A 24,600-nucleotide genomic window follows, 5' to 3' on the forward strand; every position below is an offset into this window, starting at 1 on the left:
AATAATAAAAGTAAGGAAAACTTATTTTAAAATTTGAATGTAATAAATTCCATGTACATATATAATTCGATGTAATTCAAATTAACCATCTTTTAACTTTTTTCCTTTAGTTTTTATCTAGATGCAAATCAACAATTAATTAGTTACAACGTTTGAAAAGGATTCAAGTAAAGTAAATATGAGTTACCAATAGTAGCTTAATAAATTAAAAGGCAGAACCATGAAATTAAGAATTATGCACCTTTGTATGAAATTTCATTTATTGTTTTTTTACAATGCAACGGTAAAATCAACTTAGAGAGAAATTTATCAAACTTAATCTATGACATGAAATAATTGTTTAAATACTACTATGTACTTAATTTTTAAACGTAAGTAGATACATTTTTGAACAAAAATAATGTAACAATTACGTTTGTTATTGTATGTATAATTTTGTAGTTCTTGCGGTTCTACTTATCGCTGAATCAATAGCGAAAAAACGTAAAAATAACACTAATGAGGGTACATTGCCGCAAAAAAACCATATGGATATGAATGGAACTCTCAGAAAAGCATTTTTTGTGGTAAATTCATATTTGTATTATTAAATATAATTCTTTTAAAATTTATATTAAAATATTTTTAATTCTTGTTTATAATTCCCGCCGAGCTCGGCATACGTGTGACGAGAGAAATTCAGCCACACTTGTCCACCAACCCACCGTCGAGTAACGTGATGGAATAAAATTCATACCGACTCCTGAAAAGGAGACAATATATTTGCCCAGCAATGGGGATTAATAGGATTAATAGAAATTACTTTTAATATATAATAATAAAACTTAGTTATTAGTTATTATATATTAAATAGAATTATTCAAAGTATAAAAAGGCAAACTCAAAATAGCTAATAAGTCGAAGTTTTTATCGTGTCAGTTTAAAAATCAAAATAAAAATAGAAATTCTTAATAAAAAGATTTCATCTTTTTACATCCCGCAATGGCACCAGCTTCGAAATTTCGAAATTCTTTTGTAAAAGACTAGGTTTTAAACATAATCTTATAATCTTAATACAATATGTTATAAGCATGCAGCCCTTTCCGAGCCAAAAGAAAATATGATATGTTCACCTATATCAGCTCTTATGCCGCTTGGCAAGCTGGCTCTAGGAGCCGAGGGCCAGAGCTTAGAGGAACTTCTATCAGCTATCGGCGTCTCCAAAAAATCTATGGTCAGTACTTTGTTTATAAAGTTCTGTTATTATTTAGCGAAATTTCGATGTCAATTTCTAGAGAACTTTTCGCAAAGGTAAACATTAGCATCCGGAATTATGTATCTATGTTTAAAAACTAACAGAATTGGTGCATTCAATATTAATTCATCAAAAAAAAAAAAAACTAGAAAGCAAAACATATCTCTCTATCGAGATTTGAATTTGTTGACAATTATCGATTTTTCATTCCGATGTCTGCATATATGCAAATTATAGAATTTTTTTTTTTTTTAATAGTAACGATGCAAATTTCACATATGTGTATAATTTATCAATCAATATGCTATATAACTCATGATCAGATTATATCTACAGATCTCGAGTCATTTCAAGCCGCTAATACTTGAACTCCGCTACCTTCCCGGTGTAAAGTTGGATATAGCCAGCAAACTATACATATCGCTCCACAACCGACTTCAAAGAGTGTTCACAGAACAAGCCAAGGACATATTCGATTCTAGTGCAGAAAAAATGGATTTCCAGTACCCAACGTATGCAGCTGAACAAATTAATTCCTGGGTAAGCTATCAATTTTGTTGATTATCAAGTTTGGTTCTACCTTGTCACAATTATGCCCCGTTATAACACAGATGTCTGCATCATGGATTGCCTTTGTTTTTATAATGATTTCGACCGTCATCCACAGATGCGTGAATAAATTATAAGCAAATGATATTTATTACACTCGGTTTTTTTTATTAAATTCAATTGAAGCACATGACGCACGAACGAAGGCGGATAAGACTTCAACTTACAGAACCAAATCGTTTTGATTGATCAGAAATTCAAATCCAATCGATATGAAACATGTATGAGTAAATCGTAATTATACTGAAATACTTGACAGCTATCTAAGCGTGGTTCATATTCTTATTTGGTTATTTAACATTCAAGGTCTCTTCACAAACGAATGGCTTGATAAAAGATATTGTTACTCCAGTCGACGTTCCGCCTTCCACTTCTTTAGTAATGGTCAACGCTGTTTATTTTAACGTAGGTATTATTGTATGAACTTTTATTATTTAAATTATCAACAAAATTTATTTTATAATCATCTTCTTACTAGATTAGTTTCATTCTGGCAGTGTGTTTTTGAACAATGTAAGATAAAAATGGCAGACTCACTGTTATAGTGAGTCGCCTGCTGTTAGTTAATTTTGGGAATGCTTTTACTGGTTGTGGGTTTATTTTTATGCTACCGGGTTTTTGGAAAGAAAAGTGACGATGATATTGCATGGATCGATGGTATGAAACAATCCCTGAGACGCTATGTAATGACGTCTACACGTATAGTACCTTAGCGAATTCTACTCTCTGAAAACAGTGTGCAAATGTTATATTAATATTAAGAATGTTTATGTTACACATGGTTCCCATTTCGAGAAATATTCACTAGTCGGTTTTACTACTTTTTGAATATATGAACAATATTGTCATCGAATTGATAAATTAAATTCACTGCCTCTTTGGTGTAGTGGCTTGATGTAAGGCCGCAGACCCGGAGGTCCTGGGTTCAATTCCCAGGTCGGGCCAATAAAAAGTTATTGGGATTAGAATTTTCTGTCAAAAAAAAAATTCTCAGTAGCAGCCCGGATTCTAGAAGTGTGTACATTCGGAAAGCATTCCGAGGCACGGGAATGTAAATAAAGCCGTTGGGCTTGCGCCTGAATGGAGCGCCGTCCCATCGGATTATGAGAAATAGGGAATAGAGAGTGCACCTGTGTTTGCGTACACACTTGTGCACTATAATATCTCCTGCGTAGTTGGCTAATCTCTCTTGAGATGGCCGCCGTGGCCGAAATCGGTCTGGAGGACATTATTATTATATTAAATTGTGTGCAAAGCATAATTATGTTTACATAATGTTGATGACATTTTCGAAAAATATAAACGTTTTCATCTTAATTGTAATATGTCTATAATTTAGTGAATGAAATGATATTTCTGATTAATAATCTTAGGGTAAATGGAAAGATAACTTCGAGAAAGTCAAGAACATGACATTTTATTCACCGAATGGTCCAAGAACCGTTGAAATGATGTTAGGAACTGGATATTATAATTTCAGCATGAGCGACGCATTGGGAAGTCGGGTGAGTTAATTATTTAACTTATATATGTAGTATCAATAGAGACATTATTACGTAAGCACTGTCGATTTTATTATTACGAGTGAATTCTTAATTCCGGAATCCACAACAAGGTTATGGTGATGCTTGTACTTGTAGCTTATTCTAATCAAAATAAATCATAACGGATTCGTGAAAAAATGGCGTTTGAAATGTCGGCGAAATTATTATCGGAAGTGTGGAATAAAAATAAAAATGGATATAAGTAGTGAAAGTGGAATATCGTTGTATTGTAAATACAGATTATATCAATCAAGAATTGTTCTTAGTGAATAATTTAGGAGAAATATTAGAAAATCTGTTATGTGTACATCTAATGTTGTTTATCAAATCCTTTTGCGATTGGAATACTCTACGATAATAGGAACTGGTGTGGAGATATCCTCTCGTTTGAGAATTTATCTTGAATTTTCCTATTCATCTCCTAGCTTGAAGGCTTAAGATTATTCGGACAATCAACTTTGGTGTATTCTAAAATCTGTTTTGTGTATTATTTGTTTAAAGTTAGTTCAGATACCATACGCAGGGGATAAGGCAACGTTTCTCTTAGTACTGCCAACGTCACGTAACGGTCTACCGGTACTTCTGAGTCAATTGAAATTAGCACCAGAAATATTAGAATCAGCTCTTTCTCGGATGGAAGTAAGGAATCTACAGCTTGTAATGCCAAAGTTTAAAATTGAATCAGAATTAAATTTAAACGCGATGTATATGAAGGTAATTATGATAAAAATAAATTATATATTTATTCTGTTTTAGCGTTAAATCGTAATAGTTTAATTTAATTAAATAATCATGTAGTAATATTTTAATATACAATATTTTTAAGACATGAATACCATATAGACGAATTATCGTCGTATTTTCTAAAAATGTCAAGTTGTGACAAATCTCCAATTAATTGTAATGTCCTCTTCTATTCTTAATGTTTAACGGCAAGAACAGCTCTGCAGAAGATATTATAATGAACAAGTTTGTGCGCAAACAGAGAAGCAATCTCTTTTGCCTGACTCTCATAATTTGATGGGACAGCAATCTTGACATATGTGGGAAGATGGCAGGCGCGGAACCTACGGCTCACCAGGACACGGGAGTTTAAATACTGCCTACTACTCTTTGCTTAGTAGTGTATATGACCATTCGTAAAGAGTATATTCACATTTTATTGGCGGGCCGATTGGTGTGGTTGGTAGGCCTTTGATGACAGAGGTCGTGGGCTCAATTCCCACTTAGGATAGACATTTGTGTGCATGAACATGTCTGTTTGTCTTGTTTGTCCTGAGTCTGGGTGTAACTATCTATATAAGTATGTATTTACAAAAGAAAAGTAGTATATGTAGAATATCAGTTGTCTGGTTTCCATAGCACAAGCTCTGGGATTCTCTTCTCTTTGGGATCAGATGGTCATGTGTTAATAATGTCCCAGTATATTATTATTACGTTGACAATAAAAGTGTTTTATAACTTTTTCAAACAAATCTCTTAGGTCGGAGTCAAACAAATATTCAATAATGTTGACTCTGGTCTGACTAAAATAGTACGAGATGAATCGCTACATGTAACTAAAGCGAAACATAAAGCATTCATCGAGGTCAATGAATTTGGTACTGAAGCTGCGGGATCCTCAGGTAAATTAAAATTTTCTTAAGATAAAAAAATAGTAGCTAGCATTCAAATATATATAAAACCTTTTTTAATAATATAAGACCTCAATGTTTAATAACCGCCAACTCAAATTGTCTCAAAAGTAATTATGTTCAAAAACTTCTTATACCTTAATCGAAAGACAACAGCTATCTTTTTAATTCAAATCTTTTTAAACATCAAAATTGAAGGACACTTATATATGATGTATATATAAACAGTTATTTGCAAATATGATTAAATTAAATGGTAACTGGTAATGCGTGTAATCGAAGGTCCTCATTTTTTTAACGACGTTTTTTTGCAATTTTACATGGCATAGAAAATCTTGTAATTTTTTCTTTTTATAGAATAGGAAGGCGGACGAGCATATGGACCACCTGATGGTAAGTGGTCACCAACGCCCTTAGACATTGGCATTGTAAGAAATGTCATCGCTTACATATACAATGCGCCACCAACCTTGGGAACTAAGATTTTATGTCCCTTGTGCCTGGCTGGTTAATTACACTGGCTCACTCACCCTTCAAACCGGAATACAACAATATCAGATATTGCTGTTTTGCGGTAAAATATCTGATGAGTGGGTGGTACCTACCCAGACGAGCTTGCACAAATCCCTACCACCAGTAAATGTAATACCACCAGTAATTGCGTAGATGTAATACATGTAATCAGTATTATTAATTTATTTTTAACAAAATAGATTTTAATTAAATATAAACAACAAATAATAACGATACGATTTGACTAAGTTACTAAATATATACTAATAAAAATTTTTTTGTAAGGCCTACAAATTATACATTACAAAATTATACCAAAAAATGCAGAGCGTGTAAGATTTCAATATATAATTTTATTAGGAATCAGAAGTGGTAATAGTTAATAATACAAAAAATATGCAAATTAAAACTGATATTAACAATCGAAAACATAAATATAATTTATCGAAATACAGCGGGATTAATAAAACGGCACGTATATTTTTTTTAAAATAAAAACAGAAAAGAAACAAAAAGAGGTTGGTTGGTACCGCTAGACTACGGGAACACGTCCGATGTCTGTCAATGTTATCATATAAGTAGCTGCGCTTCGCAGTTTCATCCGTTTTAAATTTAGAATATCGACGTTTTAAATTTAGAAGTGTCATTTAACAAAAGTTAAATGTTACCAACGGCTTCCATTGTATATTATATCTAACGAACGAGCAATAAATATTTGAAGCGTCAAAAGCGCAATGGTTAGCGATGTTAAAGTCGCAGATTCGATCCCCTTGTGCTATTGTCGTTCTGTCTTACCACAAGCTAAGCTAAAGTAAAATAGGAATAGTAGTAATTAAAAAAACGGGAATTATATATATATATATATATATATATATATATATATATATATATATATATATATATATAATTGTGATAATACATTACGTACTGAAAAAGAACATGTTTTCAGTGTTAAATATGATGAAGTTATCACAACATAAGCCGATGGATTTTAAGGCGGACCACCCTTTCTTATTTTTCATTTTAGTGAAAGGACAGCAATTATTCTCCGGGAAAATAGTTAATCCAAAATAATGTATTCTGTATCTGTATTTTTTTATATTTAATTGATTTTGGATAATTAATTTGAAAAGTAATAAATGTATCTATGAGTTGTTTGTTTTCATTATTTTCCCTTTTTACCTTTTAGCCACAGATAACTAATAAAAAATAAATAAAAATGAAGTTATAAGTTAAAAAAAAACGTTGCAGCAATTTAATAACTAATAGCTCTCAAACCACTCCTAAGCTTTTAAACGCAAATTAATCACCATTCATTACAAGTCTAACTTTTGTTTGTCGATGAGAAGCAAGTTGCGCGCAAGCGCGAAAACTTTCTCGGAGATCGCAAGTTTTCATTCACCCTTCAACCCCTGTTCAGTTGGACTTTGTCCGCGGTGGCGTTAACACCTATACAAATGCCAATCATATAATCGCAAACTTTTACGTCTCTCTTTACGATTTAATATCTCGCAGTGATTCTAAGTGACGTTTGAAGTTTTAATGTAATATAAATGGGAGTTTATTTGTTTGTTTTCAATATAAAAGTGTTCTTATTTTATATTTTAATAGAATAAAATGTAATGTAAATATAATAAAATTCAGTTATGGAACAAAATGAAATCGTCACAAAAGTTATCGGTCTGTTAATTTATTTGAAACTAAACCAGTGCATAAATGGAATTGCAATTCTGGACTATTTTCTTCATAATCCAAATTTGTTTTATTCACGCGAAGGGACAGGATATTGGAGAGAGTAAGTTTTATTACAAATAATCCTCGAAGTTTTTTAATTTATTTAAAGTTTTTGTAATCGAATAAATTAAAGTGGTTTATAATTATTTACTAGAAAATGAATGAAATCTAATTATGAGTATTTCGCGATTATTTTGCGATACTATACGTAACAAAACAAACAATTCTTAAATAGATTGTTTATAGCCTTATATCCGATGGGTTATAATTTTATTTAGTTAAAAAAAAACAATCTTTAAACGTAAAATAAATTTTAGGTACTGCTCATCGGATCGGTGATAGTTTAGCTAATGGCGAACATAAAGATGACAATAAAAGACCATTAGATTTTCTAATAAACCCAAACAATGAAGCCAAAGATTATTTTTTACCGCCCGTGTTTCCAAATAATGAAGAATTAGATGATGATGATGAGGATGACGAAGATGACTCGTATTTAGATTACGATTATGATAATAAAGAAACTAATTATAAAGACTCACCGGATGTAGTAACAGTTAAGAGTAATACTAAAGATGTTTTACCAATAGATGATAAAATACCATTGCATACGACCAAAGATAATCTCCCGGTTTTCCTCCTGGAACCAGAAAATACGTATGTTGTAAAAAATAAGCCAGCCACACTTAAATGCCGCGCAGCAAATGCTTTAGAAGTAAGTGTATATAGATACGATAATAATTTATAATCCCTAATTTAAGTAAGGTAGAAATTAATAGAATATTCATGTAAATTAAATTACGTTTTATAAAATACTATTTATAATATATTAGTATGAATCGAAGATTTTTCAAGTAAATATCTTTTATGTTGTATAAAAATGTAAATTTAAATTTAGAATTTGAATTTCAATTGTTGCATGAAAATATTTTATTCTTAACTGAATATAATTAAAATAAAAACCGTTCAATGAATATAATCAAACATTTTATGTTGTAAGGAAATTCGAAATTCAAATTTGAAACAAAAAAAAAATTCACTTTTTAGGTATATTTCAAATGTAACGGCGTTAAAACTCAAGCGTTAAATTTCGAATTCGTTGATCCGCAAACCGGGGTGCGGATAATAGAAGGGGAATACAAAGTGACAAGAGAAAATGTTGAAGAATATTTCGGGAGCGAGAAATATCAATGTTCCTGCTTCGCCTGGACAAGCAGGGGACAGATACGGAGTCAGCCTGCTACCATCGAATTAGCTTGTAAGTTATAATTTTTTATTTAGATTTTAATCACTACTTTTTTTAAATTATATTTTTATAGTATTTAGTATTTTTTGGTTTGCTTTCATTGCGAACCCATTGGTTGGATATATATGTGGCAAATTTTCATCCAATACATGAAGGTTTCCTTACTGCAACACAAATTAAGAACGTGAAAAATCTGATAGCCTTTGTTTGATCAGAAACCATCGATTAAGATTCCCTTGCTTAAAAAGCCCTACGGCTTAGTGCAAGCCCGTCTACTCGGGTAGGTACCAATCATCAGATATTTGACCGCCAAACGGCAATATTCAGTGTTGTTGTGTTCCGGTTTAAAGGGCGAGTGAACCAGTGTAACTACAGGCACAAAGGACATCTTAGTTCCCAAGATTGGTGGCGCATTAGCGAGGAATGGTTGATATTTCTTACATCGCCAATATCTGGCGATTCGCTTACCTACTTCATAAAAAAAAACATGTCCTTATGTGACTGGGCAATGTCGTATCTCTTTATGTTTTACAGGCGTAATATCAGCTACACGCAAAGAGTCGAGATTGGCACCTATAAAAATTATACGCACCTATTTCATTTACACGAAGGGTGACTAGAGTTTGGTTGACCAGATTGGTTGGAGGTTTACATTTACTGTTCATTAGGGTCGTAGTGTATAGTTATGTATGTGTCTTCTTTAATAAATGGCTTAAATATAGGTTTTTTAAAACATCTCGTTTAAATATACAACCTCTTTCGTTTTATCATATTGACATAGATTTGCTTATAATTAAATTATGAATAATTATGAAATTCAATAATAAATTTATAAATACAATAGTACGATAAGGTTTTGTAAATTATGTATAATTTTAGTATGTTTCTTACTTATTCAAAATGTTGTTTTGAAGATTTAAACAAACACTATACAAGAGGTTGGTGATCGCTATTTCTATGGAAATAGCTACGGTACATTCGTAATCCAATTTACAAGTTAGCTTTGAAGTAATACAATTACAAGGAAATATGCGATATAATCCGATAAGAAAGGAGGATTTAAATTTTACTTGAACGCAGCACTAATAAGTCTGGGGTGCAACTTATTCACCACCGTAACTGTGTAACACTGGCTCAGTAATAATATAATAATAATATCCTGGAAAATTATTCACACACGGCCATCTGATCCCAAACTAAGCAGAGCTTGTATGATGGAAACCAGACAACTGATATACTACATATACTACTTTTCTTTTGTAAATATATACTTATATAAATTTACAATTAACTACCATCAGACTAAGGACAAACAGACATGTTCATGCACACAAATGTCTGTCCTGGGTGGGAATCGAACCCGCAACCTTCGGCGTAAAAGGCAAGTATCTACCAACCACGCCAACAGCCCGTCGAAAGCCTGTCAAAACTAAAGGTTAAGTTAATCTGCCACTAACTACTTATGTTTGAAATTTTTTCATCATTCTGTTTTGGCTGGGTCGAATGATGAGTACAATTTGAGGACAGTAGGTACGATTTTAGGTACTAATTTAATAGCACTATATGTAAAGTAAAAATATATGACAGTAGCATTCGATGATTGTAGATTTTACTAGGAAAAACGCTTTTACGCGAGTCAGAGAGGGTATGTGGGACTCGCTGGCGTGAAGTGCGCCGGAATATCCACTAAAAAACCAGCGTCTCTCTCCTTCTGTTCAGGGAGCGTTTTGGAATCGCTTGCGCATACTAACGTGACGTTGGTGGTAGGGTCTTGTGAAAGCCTCATCATATATTCTACCTACAAACAGCAAAACTTAGAATTGTTGTGTTCCGTTCGGGAGAGTGAGTGAGCCAATGCAACTACAGGCACGAGGGACATACCATCTTAGTTCCGAATGATTAGGCGGTGGTATAAAAAACAAAACAAAAAACAGTGTTGCATGTGTGTATGTTAGCCTGCAAATGTATATTTGATTTAATGTGTGTTTGTTCGTTTATCTTTAGTTTTGTTATATGTTAGCTTACGATAATTTATTCAATTATAAATGAATTATATACTAGAATTTATTATATATAAGTATATAATTTAATGAAATAATTTATTGAAATATGGGCGTTGGAAATATGAAAATAATTTATTCATTCATTAATTTTTTGTATACAATTTCTTTAATCGAAAATACTCGGTTACAATCGCTTTTAAATTAATTTATCTGTATTGAATTATTTACCAAATAATGGCAATTTAACGTTTAATTTAGTTTTTTTCGTATTTGTGAGTTAGTGGGTTCCTAATATTTCTTATTACAAATTGAAATTGGGAAATTTTGTATTGAGAAATTGGGACAACTAGTTTCTAGTTAAATGTAGTTATAAACATTGTTACAATGTCGTGAACTTGCTGGTGACTTTCTGAAAATTTACAAATACAGAAATTGATAATTATTAAATTAAAAACGTTAGTTATTTAGTATTTAGTTAATTAATTTATAACCTAAATCCGATTTTATAATATATGATATAATTCTACTCCAAATCTTTTATATTATAAATTAGTAAGAAAGGTGTAATAGGAAAATATTTTAATAAATTTCGTGCATTAAGCGTCAATGGCGCAATGGTTTACGGACCGCCTAGCGATGTAAGTCACAGGTTCGATTTTTAAAACAAAACAAAACAGCTATCTCTTTTTTTAAATGTTTTTTGTAGTTGAAAGTGTAGTATCTATCAGATAAAAAATAATAAGAAACAAAAAATATCTTAAGTTAATGCGTATTTCTCATTCGTAATTAAGGCGTAATGAAAGAAAAAGAATACATCCTAAAACGAACCGTATCCCTCTAGATATAAAGAAGCATTTCTCAGTAGCCCCACAATCACAGCTAGTGAAGCAATACGCACCAGTGACTTTCCGCTGTGAACCGCCTCCAGCTGCGCCCTTCGCCCAGCTGTACTGGCTCAAGAACGGCGCTCCGGTAGCCATTGACGATAATGTGCAAGTTTCGAAGGAAGGCGACTTGCTCATCAAACAGGCATCTTTGTTGGTGAGTATGACGTCATTACTCATTAACTGCACAATAGTAGGTTATTAGGGGGTGCGACGAGCAGCCATTTGTTTAGGGCCCAGTAAAAGATGATTATTATGAAATATAAGTGGTTTATCTGTAAATGGTCGTATATATCATATAATAAAATTAATGGTGGTAATAGTTAACATGATTTAACGTAAGAAATCCAAATTATTAACTTAGTGATGCAAAATAATTTAGAATAAAAAATATTAAAGTCAAAAAAAAAAAGTTTCAATTACATTGTTCGAATAGAAAGAATCAAGAGCTTTGTAGCTTTAGCTCATATGTTTAAATTTACTAAAAATAATAATTATTATTTTTTGATACAGTCAGCACTTCAAAAACTTAAATATAAATTATTTAATACAATTATATCAAAAGCGTACCACCGTTTTACAATTAATTATTTAAACAAAAACAACATATGACTAAACAAATAAAACAAAATAAAATAAAGAGTTTATTGTTATATTTTTTTTTGTAAACGGTACAAATCACTGATTAATATACTTATTCTCTATTTTTCGTGATATTCGCGCAATAATCTCAGCTGGCAACTAAAAACAGTATTACAATAATATATAAATCACGACTGCGTGGAATGTTGGCAACGATGCTAGTAACATTACCCCATTAGACATAAAAGTGTTTTCCAGGACATGGCAAACTACACCTGCGTCGCTGAGAACTTGGCAGGCAAGAGAATGTCCGAACCCGCACTGCTAACAGTTTTCGGTAAGTATTAATATTAAATAGCTACTCGAGACCTGAATTTTATATTTCTATTGTTAAAACTTACAAACATCTCGTTGAATTGCATTTTCAATTCTTGATGTTTATTTTAGTACGTTTCGAATAAAATATTTTTTGAAAATTTGCGGGATTGGACGAGTCAATAAGTTTTTAATATAGAAGCGTTATATTTGCTTATTGATTGTCATAAATCTACCACCGGTTCGGAAATAAACACCTCAGACCTGAGAAGAACCGGAGAAAGAAACACAGCGGGGTTTTTTTATATCTCATCCTTTACAATAAGTAATAAACAACAATAGCCAAATTATAAATACTTTTTTATTTTAAATAACCTGGAAGCGATAGTTTCATTCCCAGGGTGTGCAATCATTTAAAAAAGTCATTGGTTGTGTAATATCCTTTAGCACAGAAGCGTTCATCAACGATTAAATTTCGCAATTGAATATTTTTGAAAGTTTTCTGGGATCCTGTTGTAAAAGCGTATACATTGTCCCATAAAAGACAAGCACCACATGTATTAAAACACAAATTGAACATGAAAATTTACCTATTGGAATGTCACATGTTCTAACCACTGGACCATTTAATATATTTGAAAGTTTACTTATAATCTTTAACTGTAAAGATAACTCTTTCATCGCTTTATTAATTCACATTAATTAACTTATTACATTTATAAAAAAAAACATACTAACTTTTATCTTATTAATAAGTAAGAAGAGTGTGATAGGAAAATATTTTAGTAAACGTTATATATATTAAGCATCGATAGCACAATGGTTTACGGGCCGTCTAGCGATGTAAAAGACATCACAACACTTTAAAATAATTTTTTTTTTTATTTATAACAATTTATTACGATATATGACGTCATATTTTTCCAATTTCTAAGTCTTTATGATAATAGTGAACGGAGGCTGGACAGCTTGGTCCACATGGAGCGATTGCTTTTGCGCGAGACAAATAAGCGAACATCGTAATGGACGAGGCAGGAGACGTGTGAGGACTTGTACCGCTCCTAGACCCTTGAACGGAGGCCAACCGTGTATTGGACCCAGCGTGCAAAGAACTCAGGACTGCTTAGATTGTGATTTGGGTAAGTGCACCTTTTACTTAGCTTAAATTAAAAAATAAGTAGATTGGTAGAATCTGTGTAAGTAACTTCAGTGTTGCTTGCCGGGGGATCTACTGGTGGTAGAGCTTTGTGCAAGCTCGTCTGGATAGGTACAGCCCACTCATCAGATATTTTACTGCAAAACAGCAGTACTTGATATTGTTGTGTTCCGGTTTGAAGGGTGAATGAGCCATTGTAATTACAGGCACAAGGGACATAAAATCTTAGTTCCCAAGGTTGGTGGCGCATTGGCTATGTAAGTGATGGTTGACATTTCTTACAATGCCAATGTCTAAGAGCGTCGGTGACCACTTACCAACAGGTGGCCTATATGTTCGTCCGCCTTCCTCTTCTATAAAAAAAGAACTCACAGTCATTGGCTAAGATTAACATTTTTTACCACGAACATAACCATCATGGTTCTATTCTTTATTGCACCATAAATACACAATAAATGAATGTATAAAGTTAAGTTAGGTGCACCAGGTAATTTAATAGCTAAAGCGGTGATCTACTTTTTAAGTTATATATTTGAAATAGGTATATAATATGAGTATAAAAATATTTTACACATCTGTATAAAATATTTATTATTATTTTTGGAATTTGTGATACAAGAGGATTGGTCCCTGGTCTAGAGCATCATGTTTCAGATTCATTATTCACGTGAGACTGTTTTATGGATACACAGTACTGTGCTATCATATATTTTATAATATACCCGCCCTCGGTAATATAAGAGTGCATTATATCAACAACTGTTGTGGATTTATAATAAGCGTGAGCAGAAATGCCATAGATCTAGTGGCTAAGATATAAAGCCGCAGATACCGAGGAGCTTGGTTCAACCCAAGGTCGGGCCAGTAAAAAGTTATTATGTTATCCTGTCGAGAAATGCTTACTAACAGCCGGAAATCTGGCTGTTGACAGTATTTATATTGTCATACTTCGGAAAACACCTAAAGTCATTGTACCTGCGCCAGCACTATACTATCGTGACGGATTTGTCATCCCAAGGGATTTTGAGGGAGAGGGAATAGAGTGCACTTTTGCTTACACACACATTTCTGTACTATAATTTGTCCTCCACAGTTGCCTAGTCTCTCTTTAAGACTGGCTTGGCAGAAATCAACCAGAATGACATAATCATTGCTCATGTACTTTAAGCCGTAGTATGAATCCTAAAATTTCGATTATGATTCTGCCTGGAATTAAAAATATAGATCAGTTTAAACTAAATCAAAATAATAGAAATAAATATAAATATATGTATAGGACTTGATTATTTTATGAAAAGTCCGCGAGACTTTGCGATTTGGATCTACTCGTACCTTGAAAAATTACAATTGTCGTTCAGAACGCTCACAAAAAAATGTTATAATGAAATTAAGTTTAACTAAGTCCATTAAATAGATTTATATACATTCGAAAAAAATAGGATTTTGCTACAGAATTCCACCTTCTCATACGAGGATCTACAAAACATGACAACGAGAATACAATTCGAAACATTGTTTCAGATGTATACGTGGATAACTTGGACGAGTTGGCAGATGAGTCATCTGACATTATATTAGGTATGTAAAATCTATTAATTAAATTTAATATAATTATATATGTTACTAGTTTCCGTACGCGAATTCACCCGTGTGTTAGGAGGAGGGGGGGGGGGCGGGTGAAGGTGTAAGGTACCATATGTCCTTTTATTTTTTATTTTTAAACGTGAATACGAGACGTACAACCAAATAAACTCATTTTCGCAGTTATAATATTAAGTAGGTATAGTATTAAATGCACTTACATTCTAATTCGACTAATTTATTAGACTATGTTATAGACCTGTCCGAAAACGTTGATCACAAGACTCAAATTGATGCTATTTACACGGATTTTACGAGCGCATTCGACAAAGTTAGCCATACAATCATGCAATCTAAGCTTATGTATTACGGAATCCATGGTAATTTGCTGAATTGGTTAGTATCCTACTTAAATAACCGATCTCAACGGGTGATTACTCACGGCTATTCATCTTTTGCATTTGTTCCCACATCCGGGGTACCCCAAGGATCCCATTTAGGTCCAATTCTTTTCTTAGTTTTTATTAATGATATAGTAGACAGCATTAAATTTAGCAAATGCTTAATATTCGCCGACGATCTCAAAATCTACAGACCTATAAAAACGTTATCCGATTCTGACCTTCTCCAAGCAGATATAGACGCTCTCGCTAGCTGGTGCAATAAAAATAACATGGAATTAAATGTTAAAAAATGTCTTCATATAAAGTTTACAAGACGCAGAAAACCGATATTATCTAAATACTCTATATCTGGCGATCCTTTATCCGAGGTTAATTCCATTCGAGACTTAGGTGTACTTATCGATAGCAATTTAAATTTTATTAATCATCTAGACAAAATAATATCAAAAGCTTGGAAAATGTTAGGATTTGTAAAACGAACATGCAAGGATTTTAAGAATACTCGCTCATTGCTCTGCATTTATAATTCTCTTGTACGTTCCAATTTAGAGTATGCATCAAATATATGGAACCCTTTTTATAACACTCATATCGAAAGACTAGAGCGAATACAACAAAATTTTACCCGTTTTCTTGCATACAAGGATACTAGTTGTCCTTATCGCGCTAACTACAACAATAGGCTAAAACATTTTAAAATGATATCACTTAAAAGTCGCCGTGAAATCAGCGATGTTTTGACCCTACACAAACTGATCCATGGTCAAATAATGTCATCCGAACTACTTCAGCAAATCAATTTAGTTGTTCCCCGCAAAATTCCTAGACACCCAATAAAAAAACCTTTTAGAACTACAGCTTTTAAAACAAATTTAGGTAAACATGCACCCCTCAACAGAATAATTAATTCTTATAATGAATATTCTTCTAACGGCAATATCGACATCTTTGCCCAAAGCAAGCCAACTTTTGTGAAGCTCTGTAAAGATCTCATAGTATAACTTTAAAACCATTTTATTCATAAATTAATTATTTCAACCCTTGTAGATTTTTGTTGTTGTATTTAAATTTTATTTTATGTTTTGTTTAATTGTCTATAATTTATTCATCTTTTTTAATTTTTAGTTAAGACATAATTAGGTTAGTATAGTCTTATCTTAAGGTCAATGTTGTTTACACCTGTAATGATTTATTCACCTAGATTTAATACCCTGTATCTAATGCTAAGTGAATGTGTTAGTGATAAGTCGATGGTGTAACTATTTCCAATAAATAAATAAATAAAATAAATAAAATATGTAAAAATTTGTTGAAGGGCTTCCTATAAGCTCGCCTTGGCAAGTACGAACAACTTCTCAGAAATCCTAAGTTTAATCGAAGGATTGAGTGAGCTACTTAATAATATTACTGACTCTTATGGCCTTCCTTATGAACGTTGCTTAGCGAGTGATGAGTTAATATAAAAATTTAAGGATTTTTTTTTTGTTTTGTTATCTATCAATAAAAAAATTTAACAGGTCGCTGGTCTCAATGGTCTGAGTGGTCTCGATGTGATTCAGACTGTCTCCAGACCAGGAGACGAAGGTGCATCACAAGCACCGCATGTCTTGGCAAAGACTATCAGGTTGCGCAATGCCCTTTATGCGTTCGAACATCAAAATCAGATTTGCATGATGGTAAGTGATTTGTGTCTTTATATTATTTACTTTTAATAATATGCGAAGATCTTTTAGAAGAAGTTTTAAATAGAGCTAAACTCCAGTGAATTATGTTCGTAACTTGTGCTTATTATTTACCCGTGTAAGCGCATCAACCACCCGTATGGTGGTGATACGGTGGCAAACTAGCTGACAAACGAATTCTTAAAAAGAATTGGAGTCCCACCGAACAAAATACGTTTTCCTTCAAACGAGGCGTGAAAAGGGGTCTTGCGGGCGGGCAAGGCGGGGGCGGCTAGTGCAAAATATTCTTACCGACTGTACTGGCTGTCGTCGCGTTTAAACTCCACTACCACTTACCATCAGGTGGAGTGGAGTCATTTGCTTTCCCGCTCTATATGAAAAAGACAAAATTAACAAATGTCGCTGATGATACATAGGGTTTATATATATAGTGTATGTTTGTACGCCCGAGCATTCCAGCAAAGATACATGGTCATATTTGTTTTCTTTGTGATATTTGGTAAACGATGAAATGTTTTCAGGATCGTCATATTGGCCATTATTCATAGCATTATCTATAGCATTTCTAATTTTCATCGTTGTCGTTGTATTGGGAATAAAATATATGAAGATAAAAATGGCTGAAAATTCCCCATACGTCAAACCGCCTCCTGGTAAGAAATATTTTTTGGAACAATTATTTTAAGTATTTAGATTATTTATTTACCGTTTGCTTAAATATCACTGATTAAGCAAAAATATTTTAAATATGAATCCATCTATGTATATTCAAGTTGTTTCATTAGTTGTGACGTCACAGGGAGCTGGAAGCTATTTTAAGTAAAGTTCATCTATGTTTTATATACTGTATAAAATATTATATATCGCTGTTATAGTAAAAAATTCTAATTTAAATTACAATGTGAAGTGAAGAGGCATCTTGCGGACCGGCAAGGCGAAGGCGGCTAGTGCAGAAAGTTTTTCCCGTCTGTACTGGCCATCGTCGCGTTTGGACTCTACTACCACTTACCATCAGGTGGAGTAGAGTCATTTGCCCTCCCGGCAAATATATAAAAAAAAACACACACATTTTAATTGGGAACTTGCGTAATGTGTATTCCTAGTTGATTTTATATAAAAAAAACTTGTCTTAATAAATGTTACAAACATGATTACTTATTATTGTTGCGTTCCGGTTCAAAGGGTGAGCGAACACGTGTTAACACAAGCACAAGGGACCTAACATATTTGTTGCTAAGGTTATTGGTGCATTGGTGATATAAGGGATTTATTATATTATTATTTTTTCCTACGGCAACTACGTCTATGGTGGTGACCACTTACCACCAGCCTCATATGTCTGTCTACCAATTTTGTCAAAAAAAATCAACATATATTTCTACATCTATATTTATAAAATGTTTAATTTAAAACAGGTACTAATTACTTTGGTAACGTTATAAAGAGAACGTTGACTAACCAACCAGATTTGACTATACATGAAGAGTTCCACACAGTCGATTCGAGGCGAACACACAGACAGACAAGCGCTTCTAGTAACGCTCGTCATGAGCATTTGTACGAAGTTCCGCAATTGGCTAACAGGTAAGAACTATATTTAGTAAAACTTTGTGTTTTAAAATATTCAGACAAGTCGATTTTAGTCGATCATTTACTTCGTCGAAAGTTATATTTTCAAAAATATATAGTATTCTTTGAATAACGATTAAATAAGAAAATTTATTTCAGTTACATCTCCCCAATAGATCACGAGGTAAGACCACAAGTGGAGAGTTTCGCTTGCAAGGACAAGGAGTCAGATCGCTCTGACTCCAGCTGCTTTTTGAGCTGTGAGTTCACCCATCACGCTTCCTTGGATGATTTAATGACAACACTTTCATTGGCATATTTTGCTGGCAATAAAATGACGTTTTCATTATGAATCATAAATAGTGACTAAGCGTCCGATCGAGTCATTTGTGACGCTATAATAGCAAAAGATTTTTGTCGTCACAAATAAATGTAGCCATAGCTTTTGTTTTTTGCTTGGTCGCGGTGTGTTGTTCGTAAATAATAAAGAAAAAATGATTTAAAAAAAATCTAACACTCACTCTTAGCTTATGCATTTTATTAAACAAATATCACAGTATTCATTACGTTCACATTTTGTCTATGAAATCATTATTGTGATTTTTTGTTAAGAGAAAATATGTCATTCAATCATTCGTTTACTTCACAGCTTTAAAAATCGATTGTCTTTTAGATTTTTTTACTATATATAATTTAGATGTTTCATTTCAGCGGGATCGTCATATGGTAATGAAAGTATAGAAATGTCACCATCGCTTAAAAACAATGCTTCTGTAGATTCGAAATTTCTAAATTCTCAATATTTGGAAACAGCTACGTCGAAAATCGTTAACAGCGACGGTGATTGGCTAAATTTAGATAAGTGTGGAGTCAGATTATTTATTCCCGATGGTGTTGTTGAGAAAGGAGAAGAACTTTTTTCTATTGAGGTCACAGATGAAGAGTGGAACAAACCAAATTTACAAGAAGGTAAAGTATTAATAATCGTTTATATTGGAATTATGTTACGTAAATATTGACCTACTTCTAAGCATTTTATAGGCTAGATCATTTTTAGAATAAAGTCTGCATATTTTGACCTAAATCTAAAATATATATCTCGACCTGAATCTTCAATTTATTCTAGAAATAAAGTTAGTTCGGTACAAATTTAATCTTAATATACAGTCTTTACAAGGTTGTCTGTCTATATAATTATTGCTTATTGCCTATTTATCTATTTATAACAAAGTTCTTAACTATATTTTAGGATAAAAATATGTTGATCCAGGATTTACGCTATCAAACTCAAAAATTAAAATATATTTTTAATACGGACTAAATTGACGATTATTAAAAGTTTCAGTATGAATTGTAATGAAAATCTTTGGAAAGAAGAACAAAAAAAATTACATCGTACTAAAAGAGACGAACTATATGCACTAATAAAGCTTAATTTCCATGATACCGATTCAAATTCCTAAATCGAACATACGTATTGAAAAATGCGAGTTCATGGCTGAGGACGATAAAATCATAAAATTTTCATGTGATCAAATTGCGTTTTTGTTCATCTTTATAAAAAAACATCATTACATACCTTACATATGCTGTACAAAGTTCTGTTGAATATATATCTCTCGGTGGACCAGCTTGGTGGAAAAAAAACCACAACTTCGTGACCCTTTCACATTCCTTTATCTGAATAAAACACTGCGTATACTTTGAGTCCTTATGTACTTATTTGAAGAATAATTTTAATTTATCATTGGCAGGTGAAACGCAACTTAGTCCGGTAATCAGGTGTGGACCGAAAAATTTTCATTTCTGCAAAGCGGTTATCCTAACATTTCCACATTGTGCCGCATTAAAGAACTCCAGCTGGGTTCTCTCTATACTTCAAAAACCTGAAGAAATCAACTCAAGGGAATGGCGAAAGGTCTTGACTCTTGGTCAAGAAACGCCAGGGACTCCAATCTTCGCTCAAGTGGACCCAGCCAAAGTGTATCTTGTTTGTGAATTCTTGAGTGATTTCGTTTTAATCGGTAGAAGTTTTAGTGCATTGGATGCTAAAATGTTAAAGTTAGCTCTCTTTCTTAGCAAACGAGTGGACGGCTATTACGATCTACACTTACACGTGTTCAATGATACTCCGTACGCGTACTACGAATGTTTTGAAAGTGAGAGACGATCTGGCGGTTTCCTTCTATGTGATCCGAAAATAATATATTTTCAAGAGAATTGCTCTGATTTATGTGTCAACGTACGGGATGTGGGAGCGGGATGGAAGATACAATCCGGTGGGAAATATCAGGAGCTGTCCTTTTCTAAAATTTGGAATATGAATGTAAGATCACTGCATTGCGTTTTCACCCTTCAACAGTTAGACGCGATGAACTGCTTAGAATTAAATATCACGGTATATCAGAAGCAGAAACAGACAAATTCGGTCGTTTTCAATTTGAAAACAAACGATTTTAATTCTAATTTCAATTGTAATAAGCGTTTTAGTTATTCGGGCATGGAAATGGGTTACAGCGTCAATATCCTCGAGAATCCGTTCAATTATTCATCATTATCGAAAAAAGATGGGCGATATGATTTCGTTTACAGAAATGGCGTTCAAAGAAGTAGCTATACTATTGACAATAATTATTATAGGACGAACGTTTTGACTAAATCGGATAGGGTTATACTTTGTAAATTGCTGGACGGTCAGACGACCAAAGCGAACGATTGGAGGTTGCTCGCTGAGAAGTTGAAAATGACGTCATTCTATTATTACTTCTCGAACACATGTTCCCCGACGGAGAACATTTTGAATCTGTGGTTATGTAGGAACAACGATTTTAATATGTTAGTGAATTTGTCGAGAATATTCAGGGAGATGTCGAGGATCGACTGTGCAACGGTCGTGGAGAGACGCTGCTTTCCCAATTAGACTGATTTCTTATTTTTAAATATATTTTTTCACTCTAGTCATTGTTTTTTTTTTTTAATTGTAATATCACGCTTAGGAATTTCGTGTATAAAGCATGTAGTGCTTCGAATGTTGTTAAATGCTACGAAAGGTGAGACGGTTTTGAAAATGAAAAATGTTTCGTATTTATTAGCTATTTAAACATGGCCAAATCGATGAAAAAATTATAATTAGAAAAATAATAAAGGGTATGTCGTTAAAATCGATTTTAATATTTTCTTAGATTTCTACACGTAGTATACAAGAATTTTACATTTTAAGAATTTAATTGTACGTTCAACGTTTTTATTTATTTATGCACATTTTACTTCAATACAATAATACAATAACAGCCTGTAAATGTCCCACTGCTGGGCTAAGGCCTCCTCTCCCTTTTTGAGGGGAAGGTTACATTACATTTTACTTCACTTTCATCAATTATATTTAAATACACTTTTATTTGAATTATCAATTAATTTTTACTTATCGCTACTATTGGTGCAAAAGGTCGTATGTACAAAGTTTACTTTTAAAGTCATTATATACGTTACCATGAAAACAAAAAATATAATAATTTTATTTATAAAAATTAAGGAAAGAAATCCTTTTGAGGTAAATAATAACATACGACCTTTTTCGAAATTTTGTATAAGTCATTTATTGATACAAAATGATAAGTCAGTTCTCAATATGGTTTTCTCGTACAATAGTCAATAGTAAGTAAAAAAGCGTTATTTTCAATACAGCACAGTTTGTGTAGTTCGTTAAGTAAATCATCTAGACGATAATTGATCGTTAAAAGATTTTCTAGTTTAGAATAAGTTGACTTTCTGATTGAAATTGTTATTTAATTTTCTCATCATTTTAATGACAGATTATAAATGATAATAACGTATTGTAACGTAAATAAATGTACCAATTTTATTATATTTAGTATGAGTTTCCACAAGCCTACATGTGTTCTATAAATGCATTAAAACCTTCTTTCGGTTTGAGAGAAATATTCTTCATCGAATACGCTTTTTCATCTTTAACTTTAATATGTCTACCTTTTTTGATACTTTTGCTTACAAGGCTTTTTTTCTTTTGTCTTCTTCACTAAAAACTAATTGAATTATTTTGTTTTTCATTTGAAATTTTAAGAAAAGGTTCACATGGTAGGTCATTTTATTCTTTAAAGTTTATTTCACCCTGTATTGTTAGTGTGAACGCGGTATTATTTCACAGATTCTAGAGTGCTTAATATATAACGGAGAGTATGTTTTAAACATAATTAGTTATGTATAGTTACCAACCAAATAGAAATTGTATCGTACGTTCGATTAAAGAATATGAGATGGTTCAGTAGTGATTTTAAATTTTTGAAGTAAATATATTAAAGCAATATTTGTTTTTTATTTAATAAACTTATATTACAATTTCCTATAAATATTTCATATTATAATAAATTCTTAAATAATTTTATTTTCATATGATTTTATTTTACGTGGTCAGTAAATAATATTAAAACATTGAGAAATAATATTTATTTTAATTTTTTTTTAAACTTACTCGAGCGTTGGTAAATGCTCTTCACTCGTTTTTATTAAATTTTATTTTTTTAATTTAATGTTAAAATTTATTGACAGTAGGCGGTGCTCTTAATTAGAAGAATTGATTAACCCTGTAAAAAATATTGCCACTATTTAAATTCCTAGAAAATTGAAGGTGGAAATAAATTAAAGTAAAAACAGTTATTGTTTTCATATAATCTTTGTATTAATCCTTTTTTTACGAGAATCGAAAATGGTTTACTATAATTTTATTAATTTGAATTAATTAAATTGTACCACACTTGATTAAAATCAAACATATATATTATCAGCGCATTGAAAAAATGTTTGGCAAACTTTTTCGGGCAGCCGCTTGCTTGACACCACCAATACGTGGGAATGCTTTTGCTAATTTCTTACCATCATAGTTGTTACTATAAATCTTTGCTAACAACCGATCTAATCCGATATGACTGAATAAAAGTTTAGGTGCAAAATCAATTAGCGTTACGTGCTTTCTAAGGCATGGGGAACCACTGATTATTTCTACTGAAGAATTGAAAAATAACTTTGATCGGCCTAACCTCACGAACCCCAGGATTTCGTTATCTTCAGCATAAGCTTACCATTCGACAAATGAGACTGTTTTAAATAAGAGTAAATTAAAATATTAGATAGGTACCATGTTTTGATTTATTTCATATAAAATAAAAATTATTATTTATTGATTGAAATATTCATTTCTACACTTTCGAAGAAAAAGAATCAAATCACAAAAGAGCTTCAGAAATTATATCGTTAATAGCTAAGTAAAACCTTAGCTCCGAAACACGTAACACACGCCGTGACCCAAATACTAGGTATTCAAGTATTAACGCTAGGGTTGGAGCCCGCGATTGCATTGTTTAATAATTGAAGACCTTCCGACATTACTCTGTATTGAGATGTGGGCTACGTTACAAGCGATTAGTCCTTCTCACAAATACTGTTTTTGTATTATAATTATCATAGTCATTCGACTGCGGCTTTGATATATAAAAGGTGATGAAGTGTCTTAGTGGCTTTAGAATTTTTTTTTTTGTATTAAATGTCTATACATAATTAACGAATACTATCTTGCCAATAAATTAACTTGCTAATGGCAACCAGAAAGAAGCCGCACCACAGGTATTAAATCACCGTAAATATTGTATTTTACACATAAATTTGTCGGAACTTCAGAAGGACCCTTAAAATGATCTTGGCTGTTATCCTCCATGATGGGCGCGATAATGGCGGAATATCCGAAATAAAAACACATTTTAATTGTTCAGTACACTGTTATTTAATTTCACAGTACAATTACACAAAATAAAATACGGTAAGGTTGATTAACTTGGATTGAGAGCCAATAGGTTAGAAAGTGTCTGTCTCGTGTGACGGTGACAAGTGAATGATCAG

At 32.3% G+C, this 24,600-nt stretch overlaps 1 protein-coding gene across 1 annotated transcript; it reads left to right on the plus strand.

Annotated features, from left to right (window-relative positions):
• The first annotated feature begins 129 nt into the window (after window positions 1-129).
• LOC126768583 (netrin receptor UNC5C-like) lies at window positions 130-22,986 on the plus strand. The gene is given in 21 exon segments (XM_050486775.1): window positions 130-371; window positions 442-566; window positions 1,070-1,213; window positions 1,571-1,774; window positions 2,150-2,248; window positions 3,217-3,348; window positions 3,889-4,101; window positions 4,871-5,012; window positions 6,484-6,588; window positions 7,562-7,983; window positions 8,316-8,526; window positions 11,359-11,558; window positions 12,242-12,320; window positions 13,249-13,437; window positions 14,976-15,032; window positions 16,957-17,115; window positions 17,643-17,774; window positions 18,537-18,705; window positions 18,850-18,950; window positions 19,402-19,659; window positions 20,445-22,986. Coding segments are annotated over 21 exon segments (4,326 nt in total). The 5' UTR covers window positions 130-352; the 3' UTR covers window positions 21,611-22,986.
• The last annotated feature ends 1,614 nt before the right edge of the window (window positions 22,987-24,600 follow it).

The sequence above is a fragment of the Nymphalis io genome, chromosome 5, assembly GCF_905147045.1.
Source record: "Nymphalis io chromosome 5, ilAglIoxx1.1, whole genome shotgun sequence".
NCBI classification, from domain to species: Eukaryota; Metazoa; Arthropoda; class Insecta; order Lepidoptera; family Nymphalidae; genus Nymphalis; species Nymphalis io.